This window comes from Monodelphis domestica, chromosome 5 (genome assembly GCF_027887165.1).
Source record: "Monodelphis domestica isolate mMonDom1 chromosome 5, mMonDom1.pri, whole genome shotgun sequence".
Lineage (NCBI taxonomy): Eukaryota > Metazoa > Chordata > Mammalia > Didelphimorphia > Didelphidae > Monodelphis > Monodelphis domestica.
This window is the reverse complement of record NC_077231.1, coordinates 181,951,786-181,971,444: the sequence shown is the minus strand read 5'-3', so window position 1 is coordinate 181,971,444 and position 19,659 is coordinate 181,951,786. Positions and strand designations below refer to the sequence as shown.

General features: G+C 36.4%; 1 protein-coding gene across 2 annotated transcripts in view; it reads right to left on the bottom strand.

Annotated features, from left to right (window-relative positions):
* The window catches only part of MDFIC (MyoD family inhibitor domain containing), a 120,022-nt gene that overhangs the window by 84,115 nt on the left and 16,248 nt on the right, over positions 1–19,659 (bottom strand). For both annotated transcript variants that reach the window (XM_007504172.3, XM_007504173.3), the window contains exon 3: positions 10,317–10,436. In XM_007504172.3, coding sequence (XP_007504234.2) covers positions 10,317–10,436 — 120 coding nt within the window. The remainder of the gene's footprint in view (positions 1–10,316; positions 10,437–19,659) is intronic.

The window sequence follows — 19,659 nt, the reverse complement described above, 5'->3', positions numbered from 1 at the left end:
TTTATGACAATTTGAATCTGTGGGAATCTTACTTTGTTTCTTAAATTTCACGATGCCAAGGTCTCAAAGTACCAGAGAAAATGTATTTAATTAAATAATGTTCCAAAACGGAGAAAATTTTTCCACCCACTTATTTCCCAGGCACATTCTATGACACACTTAATGCAATTTTCACCCTCTAATACCAGAATCTCAAAGTATTCTAAAGAGATTCCCCAGAAGGATCAACACAGATAACTTTTAGGAGCCAATGTTTTAAATGTGTGTTTTGACTGTATTATACTGCAAAGCTCATTCTATATTAAATGTTCTACAAACTTTATACCTGAATTCAAAGTGTGTGTGGCACCAGGGACAAGAAGACTGAGAACCTTTACAAATTAGAGCAGTCTTCTCCAACCCTTAATTGAGATCTACCAGTCAATCATGAATTCTTGCCTGTTTGATCTCCAAACCAGCTTCCCTGACATGTCCATCTTCCCTGTAGCTCAAGGGCATCAGTACAATTGGTTATTACCACTAATATCTCTCTCCCTGGTTGGCAAGGATGCATACCAGGAAAGTGAAGGCAGTCAAGATCTTCTTATTTTCCTATGCCATCCCCTTCCCAAAATAGTGACAATGGTTTATACTGTCAGTATAATCTACGTCCCCTTGTCACTGGTTATAACATTTTGAGGATATCAAAAATAAGTCCTCATGAAGATTAGGTTGGAAACCTCTAGGTTAGGGAAAAAATAAGATACTGATATAAACAGAATAGTACATGACAGACTGATAGCTATGAGTGTGTTCATTTAAGGGAGATAATAAAAGAAGGATACTTGAGGCGTAGGGGGAAGGTAAGTGGCACAGTTGGTCAACTGCCAGGCCTGGAGTCGGGAAGACATGAGTTCAAGTTTGGTCTCATCAGTTTCCTCATCTATAAAATGAACTGGAGAAGGAAATGGCAAACCACTGGATATCTTTGCCAAGAAAACACTATGGAAAAAAATAGTCCATGGGGTCATAAAGAGTCACATATGAATGAACAACTAAACAAAACCTGAGGCACAAATTCTTCAAAACCCAACTCAAGTGCTATCTCTTCTATGAGGCTTTCTGAGAGCCTTCCAAGCTGGAAATCTTTTCTTTCTTGCTCTCTGAAAAGCACTATACCTCCTGTGCATTTTTCAGGTTCTATTTTCCAGTATAGTTATTCACGTACTTCTACCTAATGCTTTTCTTTCCTTCCTGTTTTCCTTCCTTCCTTCTTGTCTTCCTTCCTTCCTTCTTTCCTTCCTCCCTTTCCACTTCCTTAACACAGCTTTGCACATATTTATAAAGGCCCATGATTTCATCAATGTTTGTATTCCCTCCAGAAGTGAGGATGGAAACTACTCCATGTTTCATGAATTGTCACAGTCAAAAAACATATCCTCTTATTGAAATTTTTACTGATGCCCCTTTTCTGCCTTTATCTGGGCTAAGTGGTTCTCAGACAATAAGACATACAACCTGTCAAATACATAAAGCCTTTAGAGTTTGACTTCTTCTGAGACAACTTTAAAAATGCAGATGACTTCAACAATGTAAATAGAAACAACAACAAATGAAACTAAACACCCTGAATGAATGTGAAAATGATCCTCTTTCTCTACTTTGCTAAGGTTGGGACAACATGAAGGTATAACAATTCATATGTTACTAGACTAGGTTGATATCTTAGTTTTGATCAGTTGCTTTTTAGAAAAATTGTTATAAGATATGGCTCACTTCATTTGAGGGGCTTATATTGAGAAATTATGATCATATTAAAACAAGATCAATAAATTTTAAGTTTTTAAAAAGAATACAGGTTCACCTTCATGTAGAATGTGACATCAGAGCGGGATTTCAATGAAGGTCTTCACAGATGTCAGAAAATGTGTGATGAGTTAAACTAAAAACAATTGCCCTTAATTTGGATGTTAATTGGGATATTCATGAAGCTTTATAGTAGAGGATCTTTTTTTTCTAAGCAAGATGGCATGGGGGGATAAAAATGCTGCAAGTGACCCCAAAACATTCCTCGGTAGGGACCCTTTACTAAGAACCACTATCTTTTGCCAGGTTAGGTTGTATACAGCTTACCATTTCACAACCAATTACATTCCTGAGGCAAAGTCAAGTTTACAAATCCAGACAAGCAAAGTTAAATACTGGAACAAACTAATTACTTTAAAAAGTTTTCAAAATAGCAATGAATTTCATCCCCTGTACATCTGCTGAACTAAACAATTTTAAATAAACACACAGTAGGATTACAAAAATATAAGAAGGAGAAAGGAAAGGAGGGGAAGTTAGATAGGGAGGGTAGAAAGAAGGGGAAAGAGGTGTTGGAAAATTAACAGCTGGAAACATTTAAGGAGGAAAAAAACCCTAAAGATCATCCTTGCAAAAAGGAGCAGTGGGTGGACAAACAAAAGAGAAGGAAAAAAATGAATCATTAGGGCAGTGGTAAATACAAGTATTTGTAGAGTACTTAGTTTAACATCAATAGGCAAAAATAAAGATTTTCACTGGCACATTTGTATACCTTAAAGCCTAATATCAAAAGTTCTAAATAAAATATTTTTGATATCCATCAAAAAACTGTTTTACAGCACACTAAAACCATTCCTGTTTTTCCATTAAAGTAGCAAGTGCTCAAGTTCTTCCCAACAAATTCCAAAACAAAGTTTTATTAAGCATTAGCATAGTTTTGTTATTGTTTAGTTGTTTTCCTGCCCTAACTCTTGGTGGGGGTGGGGTTTAAGGCAAAGGAATCCAGTGGCTTGCCATTTCTTTCTCTGGCTCATTTTATAGATGAGGAAACTGATGAGGCCAATTTGAACTCGTGTCTTCCTGACTCCAGGCCTGGCAATTTACCCACTGTGCCATCTAGCTGCCCTATTAGCATATGACTTTTAACACAATTAGTAGGCATCAGAGACCATTTTTAAGTTCACACTCACACAAAAATGCAGTTTAGGTTCAGAATCTTTAAAAAAATCAAAACATGTCTACTTGAAAGTGATATTAAAATCTTTCCACATATTTTGGATTACTCGATTATTAAGGGTGAGGAAGAGGGATGTTAAAGTGCAGAAGAGAGGATAAGAAAGAAGTAAACCTGAAGACCTACCTTCTTCTATTTTTGCAACAGGATTAGTGAGGCAAGGCAAAATATTTTTCTTCCTACTCTTTCCCCCCAACCCTCATCTTTCTTCCATCATCATCTTTTCTTTTTAAGCATATTGAAAAAAACAGCTATATAGGAAAGCAATTAATATTTGCTGTAAATCTCTTCTAATATGCAGAAATATTGATAGGCACCCTTTTGGAAGAGGTTGAAAATATTACAATTGTTCTGGATCTACATTTGGAAAATTTTCAGGAAAATTGAGTAACTCTGATGTTGCTATCTCACTACTGATCATATATCCCTATGGAGGTTAAAAAAAAAGAAACAAAGATCCATTATACCAAAATAATCACTCTTCATGGTACTAATGAATGCCAAACAAAGTGGATACCTATTGATGGAGGAATGCCTAAAAAAAAACTAAAAAGGGAATAAACATCCTTACACATTAAAGAATGACCTATAAGAGGAATGCATAGAAACCTTGGGAAGATCCTTATTAACTGATGTAGAATTAAATAAGCAGAACCAAGACAATATATACAATGACTATACCAATTTATAAGAAAATATATTTGAAATGAAGTAAATTCTGAGTAATTGAAAAACCAATGAATGTCCTAGAGCAGAGGTATCAAATTCAAATAGAAATGGTTCTCTGGATTTGACACCTCTGTCCTAAACTCATAGCTAATGAAATATATATTGAGAGGCAGAAGACTACTAGGACAAAATATTGTGTTTTATATATTGGTCAGTAAGTTGAATTTTTTGCTTAATTGTGTTTCTTTGTCTTAAGAGGAGTAAAATAACTATAGTGAAGAAAAAAGGCATCGATAAGATTTCTTTTTTTTTAGTAAAAAACCTTAGCTTCTGTCTTGGAGGCAGAAGAGTGGTAAGATCTAGGCAATGGGGGTTAAGTGACTTGCCCCGGGTCACACAGATGGGAAGCATCTGAGACCAGATTTGAACCTAGGACCTCCCAACTCTAGACCTGGCTCTCAATCCACTGAGCTACCCAGTTGACCCCTCGATAAAGATTTCTGAGAGAAATTCAAATGAGCCTTCCTATAAATTGAGGTTTATAGCAAGAAAGCACAATTTCCATACAATAATTTCCAGCACAAAAAAAAAAAATCATACACATGATTAACAAAACCAGCAACCTGTCTTACTCTTGAAGATTTATATAAAGCAATTGTTCAACAATGTTTTGACATGAGTTTCATTACTGAGGGATCCAATGGTCATCTGGCAAGGGAGGATGAAAGGAATAACAGAATTTTCAATTAATAAAGCAAATCTAACTAGAACAACTCCTTAAGAGAAAATGCTGTGAGAAAAACTTCATGTGGTTCAGTAATTAAAAAAACAACAACAAACAAACACCATTATACAATAGCTTCATAAATTTAGGGCAATTCAGAATTAGTGTCAGAGGATGGATGACATTCTGTTGGAAATTAAGTGCCTTAAATAAAATAGCAAAACTCCATAAGAAAAAGGGGGAAGAAGGTTAAATAGAATAGAGATTACAATCTAAGTATAGCATGTTGACTTTCTCAGTTTTAAAACATGGGAATTCTGTAAAAATCACCAAGGAGAGAACTAATTGAACTCAACTGTTGAACCTAACAAGAATTCCATCAGAAGAGAATCTAAAGAAGCATCTTGGAAAAAAGGGATGACATTTAGAATTAGAAGTCATTTGTATAAAGAAAATGTCCAAAGACACAGTAAACAGTGTAAATTTTCATTTAAAAAAGACTACAATAGAGACTTGAGGCACTTTAATAAAAGAGAAAAAAAATAAAAGCCATCTCTCCTTAGAGTACATTATTAGGATGATAGAGTCTGTTCCAAGAGGCAGGATGGTGTAGGCAGGAAGATATGGGTCAAAATCTGCCATTGACACATAATAGCTACAGGACCCAAGCAAGACACTTAACACTTCAGTATTCCTTATTCTAGCCTATAAGTAGTAGAGAAGGAGATAGAGTGATGAGCCTGGAGTCAGAAACGCATAAGATTAAGTCAGGCCTCAGACACTAACTGAATGTGTGTCCTAGGGAAGGTTACTGATTTTATTTCTGTACTTAAGTCTCATCCATTAAATGGGGTAATAATAGCACTTAATTGTTGTGAGGATAAAATGAGATAATATTTATAAAGTACTTAGCACAGTACATGGCACATAGTAGGCACTTGATAATATTTGTTATCCCTCCACCCCAGCCATACTGGGAGTTCTCTCTACCACTGAAATCACTGGCCTGTACAAAAAACGACCCAAATGCAGAAGACATGAATGTGCATTAATGTGTATATGTGTAAGAATAGAAGTAATCCCCCAAAAGATCAAGATCAAAACATTACTCTTATTCCAACTCTATTCTAATTTTAAAAAGCAGGGTTAGCTATCCAATTAGCAGTTGATGCATATGGGATAACTAGAAAAATTAGCAGTAATTGAAATGGGCATCACACCACAACATCTATTTTACCCAAGAAAAAAAGCAATCATTAAAAAGAGACAAAACTACATTTCAGATAAACAGCATACATAAATAGGCTATGTAACTCAAAAGAAAAAATGTTGAAGTTTTCATGTGTGTCAAGTTATTTTTGCCTTTGTTCTGGTATATTGTAACTAAAAATAACAACTTTACAAAACCTCTAAAGTGAAATACTAGTTTCGGATTGAAAGGAAAATAAAAACATTTTCTCTTAGATACAAGATGTACTGAAATCATTAATGCTAAAGTGCTTTCAATATACAAGACTTCCAAACAAAAACTCTATTATATTTTTAATTCTTCCCTAATTTGCTAAGAAAATCTTTCTCAATTTGAGTAGAGACAGAGAGAGTCATTTTTCAACATAAACCATACTGATTAGTAAAAACTTTCCATAGATTTTATTACCACAGTGGTTCCTAATTCTAATCTACAGCAATTGGTATCACCCCAGAGGTGAGCCCTCTATGCATCTGTATGAACCAATCATGACCCGCAAGTGGGTGGTCCATATGGGTCAAGGTTAGAGTTGACAGAACAATTTGGGAAAAGTTCAGCTTGTGCAGCCTCAGAGGTACACCCTTTAATTAGAGAACAATTTCCAAAGCGACCACTCCCTTGACTTTCCAGCGCTCAGTTCTGAGAAAAGTAAATCAAAAACACCATAGCACAGGAGGCTAACAGTCCGTTATATAAATTATCTCCTAAAGGAGTCTAACGAGGAGGGCAGCCAGCATCTGGGGGAATGGAGAGGTAAGCTGCCAGCCCTCACTAAGCACCCCTCAAAGGAAAGAAGAGAGAGGAACTACTCTGTCAACCAGTGGGAAAGAACTCCTCGCTCTGCAGCTGTCTGTACCGATTCCATGGCAGCAAGGAAAATTGAGTGGGTAGTTCATTTGAAAATGTTCCCACACTGTAGCCCGTTTCTCTTTCGGATGACCCCACCAGCCAGCTACCCCAGCCCCGTGGCGGGAGCGCTAGAACCAATTCTGTGAGAGCCAGCTGTCCGCCCCTCTGTACTCAGGGAGCCACCACCAGGCTCCCGAAAAGGGGAGCCAACTCCGTCCTGACTCACTGCAGATGCGCTCCCTGCTCCCTCCTCCTCCTCCTCCTCCTCCTCCTCCTCCTCTTCTCCTGGAGCAAGCAGCGAGCCAAAGCCCTCTTTCCAGGGTCTATTATTGTTGTAAAAGATTTATTGGGCCCTTAACAACGTGCTAGAAGCTAGAAGGAAGAGGGATACACGCTCCCTGACTGCTCCGTTGAGAGAGACGCTATGTTGTTCAGGGACAGCCAGCAATTCTGGATGCTAAAGGTCAAAAGAAGAGGAGTCACTTTTAAGCAACCATTTCTTTGGAATCTTAGGGTAAAAAGTGCATTCGAGTTTTGGGGAGTAAGGAAAAAAAAAAGGAAAAGCAAGCGGTAATATTAAATTTGTAAAGTTACTCTGATTGGAGTGGAAGCAGCTCTGTGAATGGAGAGCCAGGTCTAGGGATAAGAAGTCCCAGATTCAAATACCAGTTTCAGCCCCGTCCTAGTTGTGTGACCTTGGACACATCACTTTACCCTCATTGCTTAGTTAGCCCTTGCTGCTCTTCTGCCTTGGATCCAATACACAGTATTAATTCTAAAAGAGAAGGTAAGGGTCTAAAGAAAAGATAAGACTTTATTATAGGGTACTAGGTTGCTGTGTTGGGAACTGTGAAAATGGAGCATACATACATTATCACTCATGTATGAACAATTGAGATCAAGAAAAAGAGCAACAAGAGGATTTTTTTTTTAAACCCTTACCATCTGTCTATTAGTTCTAAGGCAGAAGAGTGGTAAGAGGTAGGCAATAGGAGTTAAGCAACTCATGCAGGAAACATAAAGCTAGGAAAGTATCTAAGATCATATTTGAACCCAGGTCCATCCCATGCCACCTCTGGCTCTCTATTCACTGACCCACCCAGCTGCCCCAAGATAATTAAAAAATATATATTTGTCAGCTACTCCACCTTGCAATTCAGAGAGTAGTACCCTTGTAACTTTCTGGTGACAGTTCCTATCATCTTTGCCAGTTAACACTCATTTATTAAGCATCTACTATATGCCCAGCATTGTGCTAAATGCTAGGGATTCAAAGAAAGTAAGAACTAATCTCTGACCTCAAGAAGCTCAAAATCTAAAACAAAAGAGAGAACAAGCAAAAATTATGTACAAGCAAGAGATAAGTCTGATAAATTGGGGATACGTTCTGTTGTTATTCAACACTCAACTTTCCCCAAGAACCATCTATTAGATGGGAATTGCAAATCTACCTGTGCTTCCTAACTGAAACACTGCTCCAATATGGTTAGGCCAACCTTTATCTTTTACACAAAAGAGAAAAAAGCTTCATGTAATGATAACTCACATTTATATAACAGGTAATGTTGACAAAGCACTTTCCACTCATAATGTCCCTATGAAAAGGGCAAGATCTGTACTACAAAGTTTTAGTGTTAGTTTAGTGTTTAGTGTTTAAGTTAGAGCTTTGGGGAAAGAAAGCAAGAACACAGATCATTATTAGCCTGAAAAAAAATATACAATTCTTTTACTTCAAAGCACTTGGAGTAGAGTTCTTCAAAGACTAAATCCCCCATTCCGCCCTTTCTGCAATTTTGTATCACTTTCATCTGATCTCCCAAATTCCTTAGGTCCCTTTAACCCCACTTCTTTCCTCTACTCTTCTTTGCAAAATAGAAACTTCTAGATTGCTATTATTCAGCTTTGGTCAAATAGATTAAGTAATAAAATCTAAGTCTAGTTGTTCAACTGTCTCCCAACAATAGAAATGTGGAACAAAGTATTGGATGCTTATAGTTCATTGGATGTAGACTATTTTAAGGAACATAATGATTTAAAAGAGGCAGCAAAACATAACAGATGGAGGAAAGGGTCTGCAGTCAAGAAGATTTTGTCATATGCTAGCTGTATGAATATGGGCAAATTAGTTAACCCCTTTGTGACTTTGTGACTCAGTTTCCCCATATATAAAATGAATAGGGAGGAATTGTAGGGCCTCTAAAATTAATTCTAAATTTGTGACTCTATGAGTTAAACTCTGCATGCCCCAGGCAACTCTCTAAAACTATAACACTAAAGATGAATTGTTGACATGTATCAGATGGTGGGAGTTTCTACAATGAGAGTTCCCCACACTAATAAGAAAGCTTTAAGACACCTCAAGAGCTAATTAGAAACATTCTAGAGTATTTTTAGAACCAATAATCACTATTTTTATAACCCTCAAATAAAATCTTGATTTGGACAAAAACAACAAAAACACAACCAACAAATTTTTAAAAATTAAACATTGTTCTACTTAAGGTCTTCAGAATGAAGTAATTTTCATTTTTTACCACAGCAGAAAATTAACTAGAAAAGTTGAATACACACTACTTAAATCTTGACTATTATAGAATCTCTATGTAGACTTTCAAGTACGTGAAAAATACATTACTTATGATTCACTTTAATTTAGCAAATAAAATCACAAGACATACTGATTTTCATTTCCCTCTTAGAACATAGAAGATCCAAGTAGTTTGCCTTCTCCGGTGTGGATCAGAGAAAACTCCTTTGGCAGAACCAATGATTTGTCTTATGCAGTTCAGATTACTGTCAAATGCCTCCCCTACTTTCCCTAGAAAATTAATTGGCCATCACTGCAGCCACAAATCTATCTGTGTGGTGGCCAAGAAAAATCTGTTTGCTTTTAGATTTTGAAATTTAAGCTCAAGACCAGTTTCATAAACAGTAATGATTCTTACTCTTAAATTGTAATAATCCAGAATGTTTCTAATTTTCTCATGAGGTGTCATAAAATTCTCTCAAAAAAATCTCCTAAAGAAAATTAGCTTAATTGTTTGAGTTTTAAAATAAGTACCCTAGAATCATACTATTTGTTATCATTTTACAAAAGGATTTAAAGGACAGTGATAGAAGGTTTGTTTGTTTATTTGAAAGGCATTGCCCAAGTTGAAGATAATGTATATGAAGGTTCTGTTGCACAAACTAAATAGGACTTTTAGGGGGACATGTAAGATATTGGAATATCAAATCTAAATATCTGGAAGTCACTGATCATTTGGAAAAGTCATGTATATTTTCCTAGGGCTCATTTTATTCATCTGTAAAATCAGGGAAGTGGACTAGATGAGCTCTGAGATTTCCTTCCATCTCTAGATCTATGATTTTCATGGAATCCTACATAGGGGAACAGAAAGCTTTATGGTAGAATTATAGAGTGAGAGCTCTTTAACATTATCTTTCCATGCCCCTGACCCCTACAAACCACACGCCTAAAAGGGTTTAAAATTCTAAGAACAAGGAGGGCAGCCAAACAATCTTTCTACTTAGGCAAAGACTGGGATTCTCCCCAAAGTCTTCCAGTAACCCTTGGCTGACTATCCCATGCTGGATTGTAAACTCACTATCTCCTTTACTGGGGGAAGGGTGGGAATTAGCCTTATTTTTATATTTGTTTCTGATCCATACTTTCAAACTGGGATAAAAGTCATTTCAGGAAATAACAGTAACACATTTACATGTGAAAGATTATTTAACTGAGTCAATAATCCTTATTTTTATCTTGCCAGCAAAATTTTAAAAAATGACAATAATTTACTTACTTCTGATGAGATCGCCATCTGAATGATTTCCCCAGATAGATTGGTCTTGTATTTCTCCATGTATAAAAAGACTATTGATGGGTGATGTAACTCTCTCTGTATTGTCTTGGTCACATTTTTCTAAGAAGAAAAAAATTAAGTTTACTTTTGTCACCAGATTTTCTTGTTTCTGTTTTATTTAATGTACTTGTATCACCAGAGTCTGATACATAATGGGAACTTAAGTGTTTTGGATTGATTGATATATTCCTTTTACTTAAAAGATCATCAATTTAGATGTAAAAGAGACCACAAAAGACATTCCCTCTAATTTTACAGATGAGGAAAACGAGTTTCTAAGAGGTTAAGATTTTTTGCCCAAGGCCACAGAAATGTCAATCACAATCTGAACCCAGATCTTCTAACTTCAATGGCAGTGCTCTTTCCATTCCACCATATTTCAAATGATTAGAATATATTCCATTTATAGGTTTTCAAGATGCTTAAAGATATTATTAGAGACAGAGTGGCACAGTAGATAGAAAGCTGGCCTGGATTTAAGTTCCATCTCTAATACACTGTGTGACCCTAGAGGCTTCTGGGACTCTAGGTAACAAAGTATAAATTAAAGATGCCAACCTATGATGATAAAAGGAGTTTCCTCTCCCAGTAAAATCTGATCCCTATCCTTAAAGTCTTTCTGCTTTAGGGAGGAGGGAGAGACCAAGTAGCATTATATAATCATCTCTAAAATTCTACTTCTTGAGAAAGTTCTCTACTTTGCATATACTGTACCTGTTTAAACACTCCTTAGGTACTAAGTTGTACTGTGTTTTCAGCTTTGCTAAGATGAGTTTCTCTTCAAAATCATAAAAATGTTTCAAATAAAACAATAACAATTAGATCCATTGGTTTTCTGCACATGTAAATGTGTATCTCATGAGCAGATCATTTACACTGATAATTTCTTTTTTTTTTCTTTTTTTACATTGTGGTGATTTTAGAAAGATTGAGAAGTTCTGCCAGAAGTCTAGAAAGAGTAGGTATATACAAGAAGGGGGCCTTCAAGTCTATAATTACTGTGAAAGAATGATGAAATATTTTTGAAAATTAATAAATATAAAATTGATAAATGCTTAAATTAACACTTTTCAGCTTTGTAAAACATTTATTCAACATTACTACAAACAGAATACAAAATGACCTTATGAATATCATGGAATTTGTTATCTTTTTTAATGGTAGTTTTAAAATATTCTCTCTTCCAAATGACTATAAGCTCCTTTACTATGTGGCCAAAAGGAAAATTATTATTGTTGTATGTAACTTTTAATCAATAATTAGTTTATCAATAGGACCTTTATATCTGTCTTCAAACCTCAGTGCCCAGCTCTATTGAAGGGGAAAAGGGAGAAAGAAAAGGGAGGGTTGAGAAAAAGAAAAATGAAATTTAAGAAAGATAAATGTAAAGTTCTACATTTGGACTAAAAAAAAAATCAACTGCATAGGTACCAGATTGGGGAGAAACAGTTAGATAACAAGTCATGTGGAAAAGATCTGTAGGTTCTAATGATCAAAAAGTCAACAGTGTGACATAATAGACAAAAAACCCTAATTTAATCTTGGGCTACATTAATAGAATTATGGTGCACAAGAAGAGCAACTGATGGCTCCATATGGACTCTGATCTGGCCATATCACAATGTCAGTTGTGTATGCTCAGGTCTGAGAATGCAATGACAGAATGAGGTCAATCACAGAGAGGATATAAACTGGTTGGTAAGAAGGTCTTATTCAAAAAAGCTGCCAGTTTTCAGTCTGGTGAAGAGAAGACTTGGGAGAAACATGAGGGCTGACTTCAAGCATTTGAAGGAATGTCATGTAATAATAATTATTATTATTAATAATAAAATATATGTATAAAGTTCTCTGAGGTTTTTTCTTTACAAATGACATCTCATTTTATCCTCACAATAAACATGGGAGTGGATGCTACTATTATCCTCATTTTAGACATGAGGAACCTGAGGTAGAAAGAGATTAAATGGATTTCTTAGTCAAATAGCTACTAAGTTTTTCTAAGGCAGAGTTTGAACTCATGCCTTCCTGTCTCTAAGCCCCATGCTCTATCCATTTATCCACCTCACTGTATATGTAGAAAGGTCTTTGGACTTGGTCTACTTGACTTGGAGAGCAAAACAAGTAGAGCTATCTCAAAATGGAATAAATTTCTTCTAGAAGCAGTGGGTTCGCCTTTGTTGAAAGCCTTCAATAAAGGTCTCCATTAATATAGCCCAAGATTAAATTAACATTTTTTAAAATTTTTGTGGTATCATTGATCTTTTGATGTTGTAGTCCATTGAAGTCTATAGATCTTCACATCACTCATTATCTAACCATGTCTCCCCAAACCCACACACGTACAGTTGTTTTTTTAATCTAATGTTGAAAGTCTTCATCAAGGCTGGGTGACCACTTGTTGGGAGCTTCTTCTAGAGGTATAGGTATAGGATGAACTAAAGGAATTCCTCTGCCATCTTGTTCTGAGAGCTTATGTTTCTGTGAAGATGCAATCTGTATTAAAGAAGTACAGAGTGCCAAAGTTCCATATTTCTTTTTTATTATGTTAGTAATCATGTTTCTATAACATTTCACAGCTTTTTACTTACATACAATTTTTTAACCCTTCCCTTCTGTTTTGCAATCAATCCTAAATTGTGGCTCCAAGGCAGAAAAGTGGTAAGGGCTAAGCAATTGGAGCTAAGTGACTTGCCCAGGTTCATACAGCTAGGAACTTTCATACAATATTTCACTTGTTTTTCCAACTCCCCAAGAGGGGGAAGGAGGGCAAGTACTGTTATCCCCATTTACAGAAATGGAAACTAAGACAAAGATATATCAAGTGATTAACTCTAAGATTTCAGATTTTCTACCTGCCAGTGCTAGACCTGGAAGCCATTTCTTGCAAGCCCCCAAAACCTGTTTCTGTTTTGTTTTCCCACTAGGACTTAACGCTTTTACTTCAAATCCAGTGTTAGATACAGGGTAAGAACTGATTAAATACTATAATTTGAATTTCCCTGACTCTTCACTTCTATGAACTGGATAATCTGTGTCGATTAACTGTTCCATGATTAGCTAATATCTATCATTTTATACGATACCCATCTCCTTCAATATTCATTTCCATAAAACACTTATGAGGTGCATAGCACTATTTTAAACACCACAGTGGAGGTAATAGACTCAATTCCAATCTTTGAGATTATTATGAAGCTTAATTTTATAGAATGGAACTTAATTGACAGAATTGTAATCAACAAGATGTACAGCCACAGAACCAGACAGTCTGGTGGCACATTTCAGTCCAACCAATCAGGTTTTGGATATTAAGATACTATAAAATCAGTCGCTATTTGCAGATTTTCACTGCCTATAAACTCATGTATATTAATAGTGGCAATTTAGAATCGCCAAATATTTTGGCAGGGCTGGATCTACAACACACAGAGAGACATATTCTAAAATAGCATTTCTATGTTAAATACAGAGTGTCCCAAAAGTCTTATTAAAGCACTGCACTAAGACTTTAGGGACACCTTGTAAATCATGGTTCTGTAAGACTTACTCCCCAAAGAGACCAGTAATCCAAATGGAAACATGTCATCAGACATTTTATTCTCTTCTAGCATTTATATATATATGCCTCTAGTTGCTCTACTCTTCAGTATTGCAATTTTTCCCTTAAGGAGGATGTCAATACCAATGAAATGGATGTGATAGACTTCCTAAGCTCTTCTCCTCCTATAATATAATTGGAACATAATGCTATACAATTATTTTTTTAAATTGAGAGCACACTGAATGTTGAAATAGAACACATACTACTCATCACCAAGTGTCACAGTATTCTGAATAATCATAGAATATTATCTAATCATCTAATTAATATAAAGGTATGTTTTTTCTGCCAACATGTCAAAGATAGCTTGAGAGAAGAGGAAAAAGCATCACATATATAATTCTATTAACAGACAAGTTGAAAGAAACAGTGTTGGGTAGAAGTTAAAACAATGGCAGGAAACCTGGGTTCCAGTTTAGCCAACTGGCGGGGGGGGGGGGTGGATAGAGTGATGACCCTGGAGTCAGTCAGAACTAAGTTCAAATTTAGCCCTCCTTTAACTGAGTGATCTAAGGCAAGTCACTTAACGTCATTTTTTTAACTATAAAAATGGGGATAATAAAGGCATCCACCTCCCAGAGGTCTTGTGATGATCAAATGAGATGATATTTGTAAGCACTCGCACATTGTGGTGTTATATACATGTTAGCTGGGGAGCTAGGTGGTGCAGTGGATAGAGCATTGGACCTGTAATCAGGAAGTCTTGAGTTCAAATCTGAATTCAGATACTTTCTAGCTATGTGACCCTGGAAATGTCACTTATTGCTGTTAGCCTCAGTTTCCTCATCTATAAAATAAGTTTGAGAAGCAAATGGCAAAGCATTCCAATATGTAGTATCTTTGCAAAGAAAACCCCAAAAGGAGTCACAAAGAATTGGACATAACTGAACAGCAACATGTTAGTTATTAATATTATTGCTGTTATAATTAGCCCTGACTCTATTCCCCTCCCCAAAAAAGAGCTTTAACTGCATGTCAAATCACTTAATCTTTTTCATTTTTAATTGCTTCACCTCTGAATGAGGATAATGAGCCCTGCCTACATCACAAGAAGAGGAAATCATAGATCTTAGATTTAAAGAAGGAAGGCACCTTATCCAACCATTTTGTAGATAAAAGAACAAAGACACAGAGATCAACTTGCTCAGGGTCACAAAACTCATAAGTGGCTAAGGTGGGATTTGAGCGCAGGTAGATTAATTCCAGACTAGTGTCTATCTGTGAAAGCATTTGATAAAGTGCTGTATAAAAGTGAGGGATTAATTTATAGGTTAAAAACAAGAAACTGAAAAGGTCTAAAAAGTAACACTGGATACAGGGTTATAATGCCAATTTTTTTTTTTAAAAACTATCTGCAAAACAATTCACAGTGAAGAAAATTTTTATCATTTATTGATTTAACATACTCCCAACTCCTATACCTAGAATATCTCCAACTCTTCCCCTTAATGCTTAAGTTCTTTCCCAGGGTGTCATATCTGCAATGGCTGCACTCCCTTCTCTTCCCTATCTCAAGTCTTTGGTGAATTAGCTCAAAACCAAACCACCCACTAGATTGGAATCCCTTTCCCCTTATGCTATTGATCACCCTATATTACCAAGGCACAACCTTGTATTACTCCTAACATTTTGCCTATTATTCACATGCTGGTGAATAAAGTTTGAAGAAATCACAAAACCCTTCTTACTGGGCCAACTGCAATCATATGCTACATCATCTTAACTGGGTTCTCACTGTAGCAAGCCATATTTTAGCATGTCCTAATCAATTAAGTCTTTATTTGCTTTATTGCTTATATTGCTTTATTGCTACCTCCTATTTGCCACAGTACCTATTCAAAGCATTTCCATTGCTTCTCAAGCATTCCATTGCACTTCTCCCTATCCTTTTGAAATTCACTGGAAAAAATGAGGTCATTCAATGAAATCTTCCTCTTGTTTTCTCCACCTTTTCTCACATTACTCAGATGTCTTCCCCAACTATTTCCTTCATCACCCCTGTTTCACATAAAGAAGTAGCTTTTCTCAGCAAGGTAAAACTCCTGTACATGCGCAAGCAGCTCCTGTTAATCTTATCTTCTCCAGCAGATTCTTCCTTCTAACATCCCCATTTTTTATAAACTTCAGCATCATCTACTGACTGTTTCTCTGCTGCCTAAAAGCCTCTATCTTATCCATCTTTAACCCTTCACTTGATCAACTATCCCAGCTATCTATAGTCTTATTTTTCTTTTGTGGTTATTAGGGTAAGAAAACCATCATGGTGCCTTCACTTCCTCTACTCTCACTCTCTTCCAAGCAGCTTCCAACTTCACCATTCAAATGGTACTGTTCTTTTTAAAGTTATCAATGATCTCTTAATTGCTAAAGTCAAATGTATTTTTTTTCAATTCTCATCTTTCTGGACCTCTCTGAAGCTTTTGGCACTATTAATCACCCTCTTTTCCTGCATATTCTGTCATCTCAAGGTTTTTATGGCACTGCTCTCTCTCTCTCTCTCTGTCTCTCTGTCTCTCTCTCCCCCTCTCCCTCTCCCCCTCCTTCTCTCTCTCCCTCCCTCTCTACCTCCCTCCCTTCCTCTCTCTCTGTCTCTCTCTGTCTCTCTCTCTCTGTCTCTCTCTGTCTCTCTCTCTCTCTTTCTCTCTCTGTCTCTCTCTGTCTGTCTCTGTCTGTCTCTGTCTCTGTCTCTCTCTCTGTCTCTCTGTCTCTCTCTTTCTCTCTGCAAATGGTTCCCATATCCAACTTCTCTGTTGAGCTGGAATCTTGCCAACTATCTTTTAGACATCTCAAACTGGATGATTGTAGGAATCTAAACATGTCCAAAACAGAAATCCTTATCTTCATTACCTCAGTGTCATTATCAACTCTCCTTTGAACTCCCTCCACATATCTAATATGTACCAATTCTTTGTTGTTGTTTTTGTCCTTTTTCCCCAACACCTTTCCAATTACTTCCCTTGTCTCCATTCACACAATTGCTACCACAGTACATGCTCTTTTTTTTTTTAAACCCTTACCTTCTGTCTTGGAATCAATACTTGGTATTGGTTCCAAGGCAGAAGAGTGGTAAGGGCTAGGCAATGGGAGTTAAATGACTTACCCAACTTACACAACTGGGAAGTGTCTGAGGCCAGATTTGAACCTAGGACTTCCCGTCTCTAGGCCTGGCTCTCAATCCACTGAGTTACCCAGCTGCCCCACACAGTACATGCTCCTAACAACTCATGTTTGTACTATTTCAATAGTATTCTGTTTGATCCCCCTGCCTCAATTCTTTCCCAACACCAATCTATCCTCCAATCAGTCATCAATATAATTCTCTTAAAAGTACACATCTGACTATGTCCCTTCCCTATTCAATAAACTCCAGCAGATGCCCACTGTCTCTAAGCTCAAATAGAAAATCTTCCTAATGGTATCTAAAGCTCTTCACAACTTGGTCCATTCCTACCCTTTTTAAAAAACCTTTACTTTCTGTCTTAGTTCTAAACAGAAGAGCAAGAGCTAGCCAAATGGGGTTAAGTGATTTGTCCAGGGTCACACAGCTTGGAGGTATCTGAAATCAGATTTGAACCCAGGCTCTCTGAACTCCAGGCCTGGCACTCTATCCACCAAACAACCTAGCTGCCCCTATTCCCATCCTTATCTTTCACTACCTTCCTCATATGCTGTATGATCTGGTTTCCTTGGTGTTCCTCAAATACAATACTCCATCTCACAATTCTGTTCTCTCTCTTGTTTTCTTCCTTTCTTCTCTTCTTCCTTTTTCCCCTTCTTCTCTTCTTCCTTCCTTCCTTCCTTCCTTCCTTTTTGTCTTTCTCCCTCCCTCTCCCCCACTCTCTTTAAAAAAAAAAAACTCTTACTTTCAATCTTAGAATCATTACTAAGTATTGGTTTTGAGGCAGAAGAGTATTAAGGAACAGGGAATTGGAGTTAAGTGACTTGCCCAGGATAATATAGCTAGGAAGTATCTGAGACTAGTTTCAAACACAGGTGTCCCAATTCTGTCCATACATCTAATTAGCTGTGTTACCTGGGGAAATTCACTACCTGCCTCAGTTTCCTGTTGTGTAAAGTGTAGATAATAAAAAACACCTCTTAGGATTACTATAATGATAAAATGAGATAATATTGGTAAAGTACTTTGCAAGCCTTAGAATGCTATATACCAACTAATAATATACGAACATGTCAATATCCATCACACTGATTTAAGGGTCTGATGATCAATAGAATCTACATGCATGTTTTCATAACTACATCTGTGAACCTTTAATCTACCTCTAGCAAAAGGAATATGAAAGCTTAGATTCAGAACTGAGTTTGAGCCTGGTTCTATGAATTACAATTTGAATGTTCTTAAGCAAGTTATTTGGTCTCTCTCAGAGAGTTCCTTATTGGAAAAACATTTGTTCTAACTGGCGCAGTTTTGTTCTGAGGAACGAATAAGTTAGTGAATATAGAAGATTTCTATAAAATGTAAGACGTACAAATATGTAGTTGTATTATCTTATTACAATTCTCTACAGCTATAAAACTCTTGCAAATATTCAAAGCACACATGAATCTCCCAAGTGTTAATAATATAGGTTTATAATGATTACTGATCAAGGCCCAGCTATTGAAATAAAATTATTTAGACTAATACATACATTTTGTTTCACATGTTCCCAGAAATTTATAGCAAAGCATGTTTTGTAGTGCAATGGATAGAGCACTAAACTTTGAGTCAGAAATATCTGAGTTCAAATCCCAACTTGGACACTTAACTAGTTATTTGACTCTGGACAAGTCACTTAAACTTTGTCTGTCTCAGTTTCCTCAACTATATGATGAGGATCAAAAGAGTAAATACATCCTTACATTGTTGTGAGGATAAAATATTTGTAAAGGGTTTTGCAAACATTGAATCTCTATATATGCTAGCTAGGTGATAATGATGATGATGATTACTATGACTGAATTCACTAAATTTGCCTTTAGAGCACCTTTGCTCTAAGCAAGGGAAGTCCATTTCTTCATTTGTCCAAAAAAGATAGCATATTACATTTTAAGGCACAATGCAAAGCCCACTTCTGTCTTATCTCAAGAGCTAAGTAAAAATTGCCACTGATACAAAAAACTACCCTTAATCAAATAAACTTTCCACTGATCTACCCCCACTACCTATAGTACTTTTTCCCCCTCCCTTGTGAGACTACTGCCTTGGGAAATCCATCTACAATTGGTTCCTCTACTTCCTCTCCTCTCACTGTCTTCTAAACATGATTCCAAACTCTTTTCCAAAACAGCTGAATGCCATAAAGGTATAAGGATGCACATCCTAGTTATAATCACTCTTAAGCTGCTTCCTTTAATTGCTTCCAAAGTCTCTGCATTGTGGATTATACACTGGGCTCCTCTATAGAAGAGTTAAGGATAAATGTATCCCAAAAATATTTTTAAGAATTATTATGTCATACCCACAAAATGTAATTTAAGACTTTACTCCTAACTATAGGATCACTATTTAACTATAGGTAAGAGACTGTAAGTTGTCAAATTCAACCAAGCCAGGCAACAAGAATTGATTAAGAACTTGTCATAGGCCAGGTACTATAGTTGGTGCACAGGATAGAAAGAAGGACAAAACAGGCAAATTTTATGCTCCCTTATGTTCAAAGAGCGCATATTCTTTGGGGG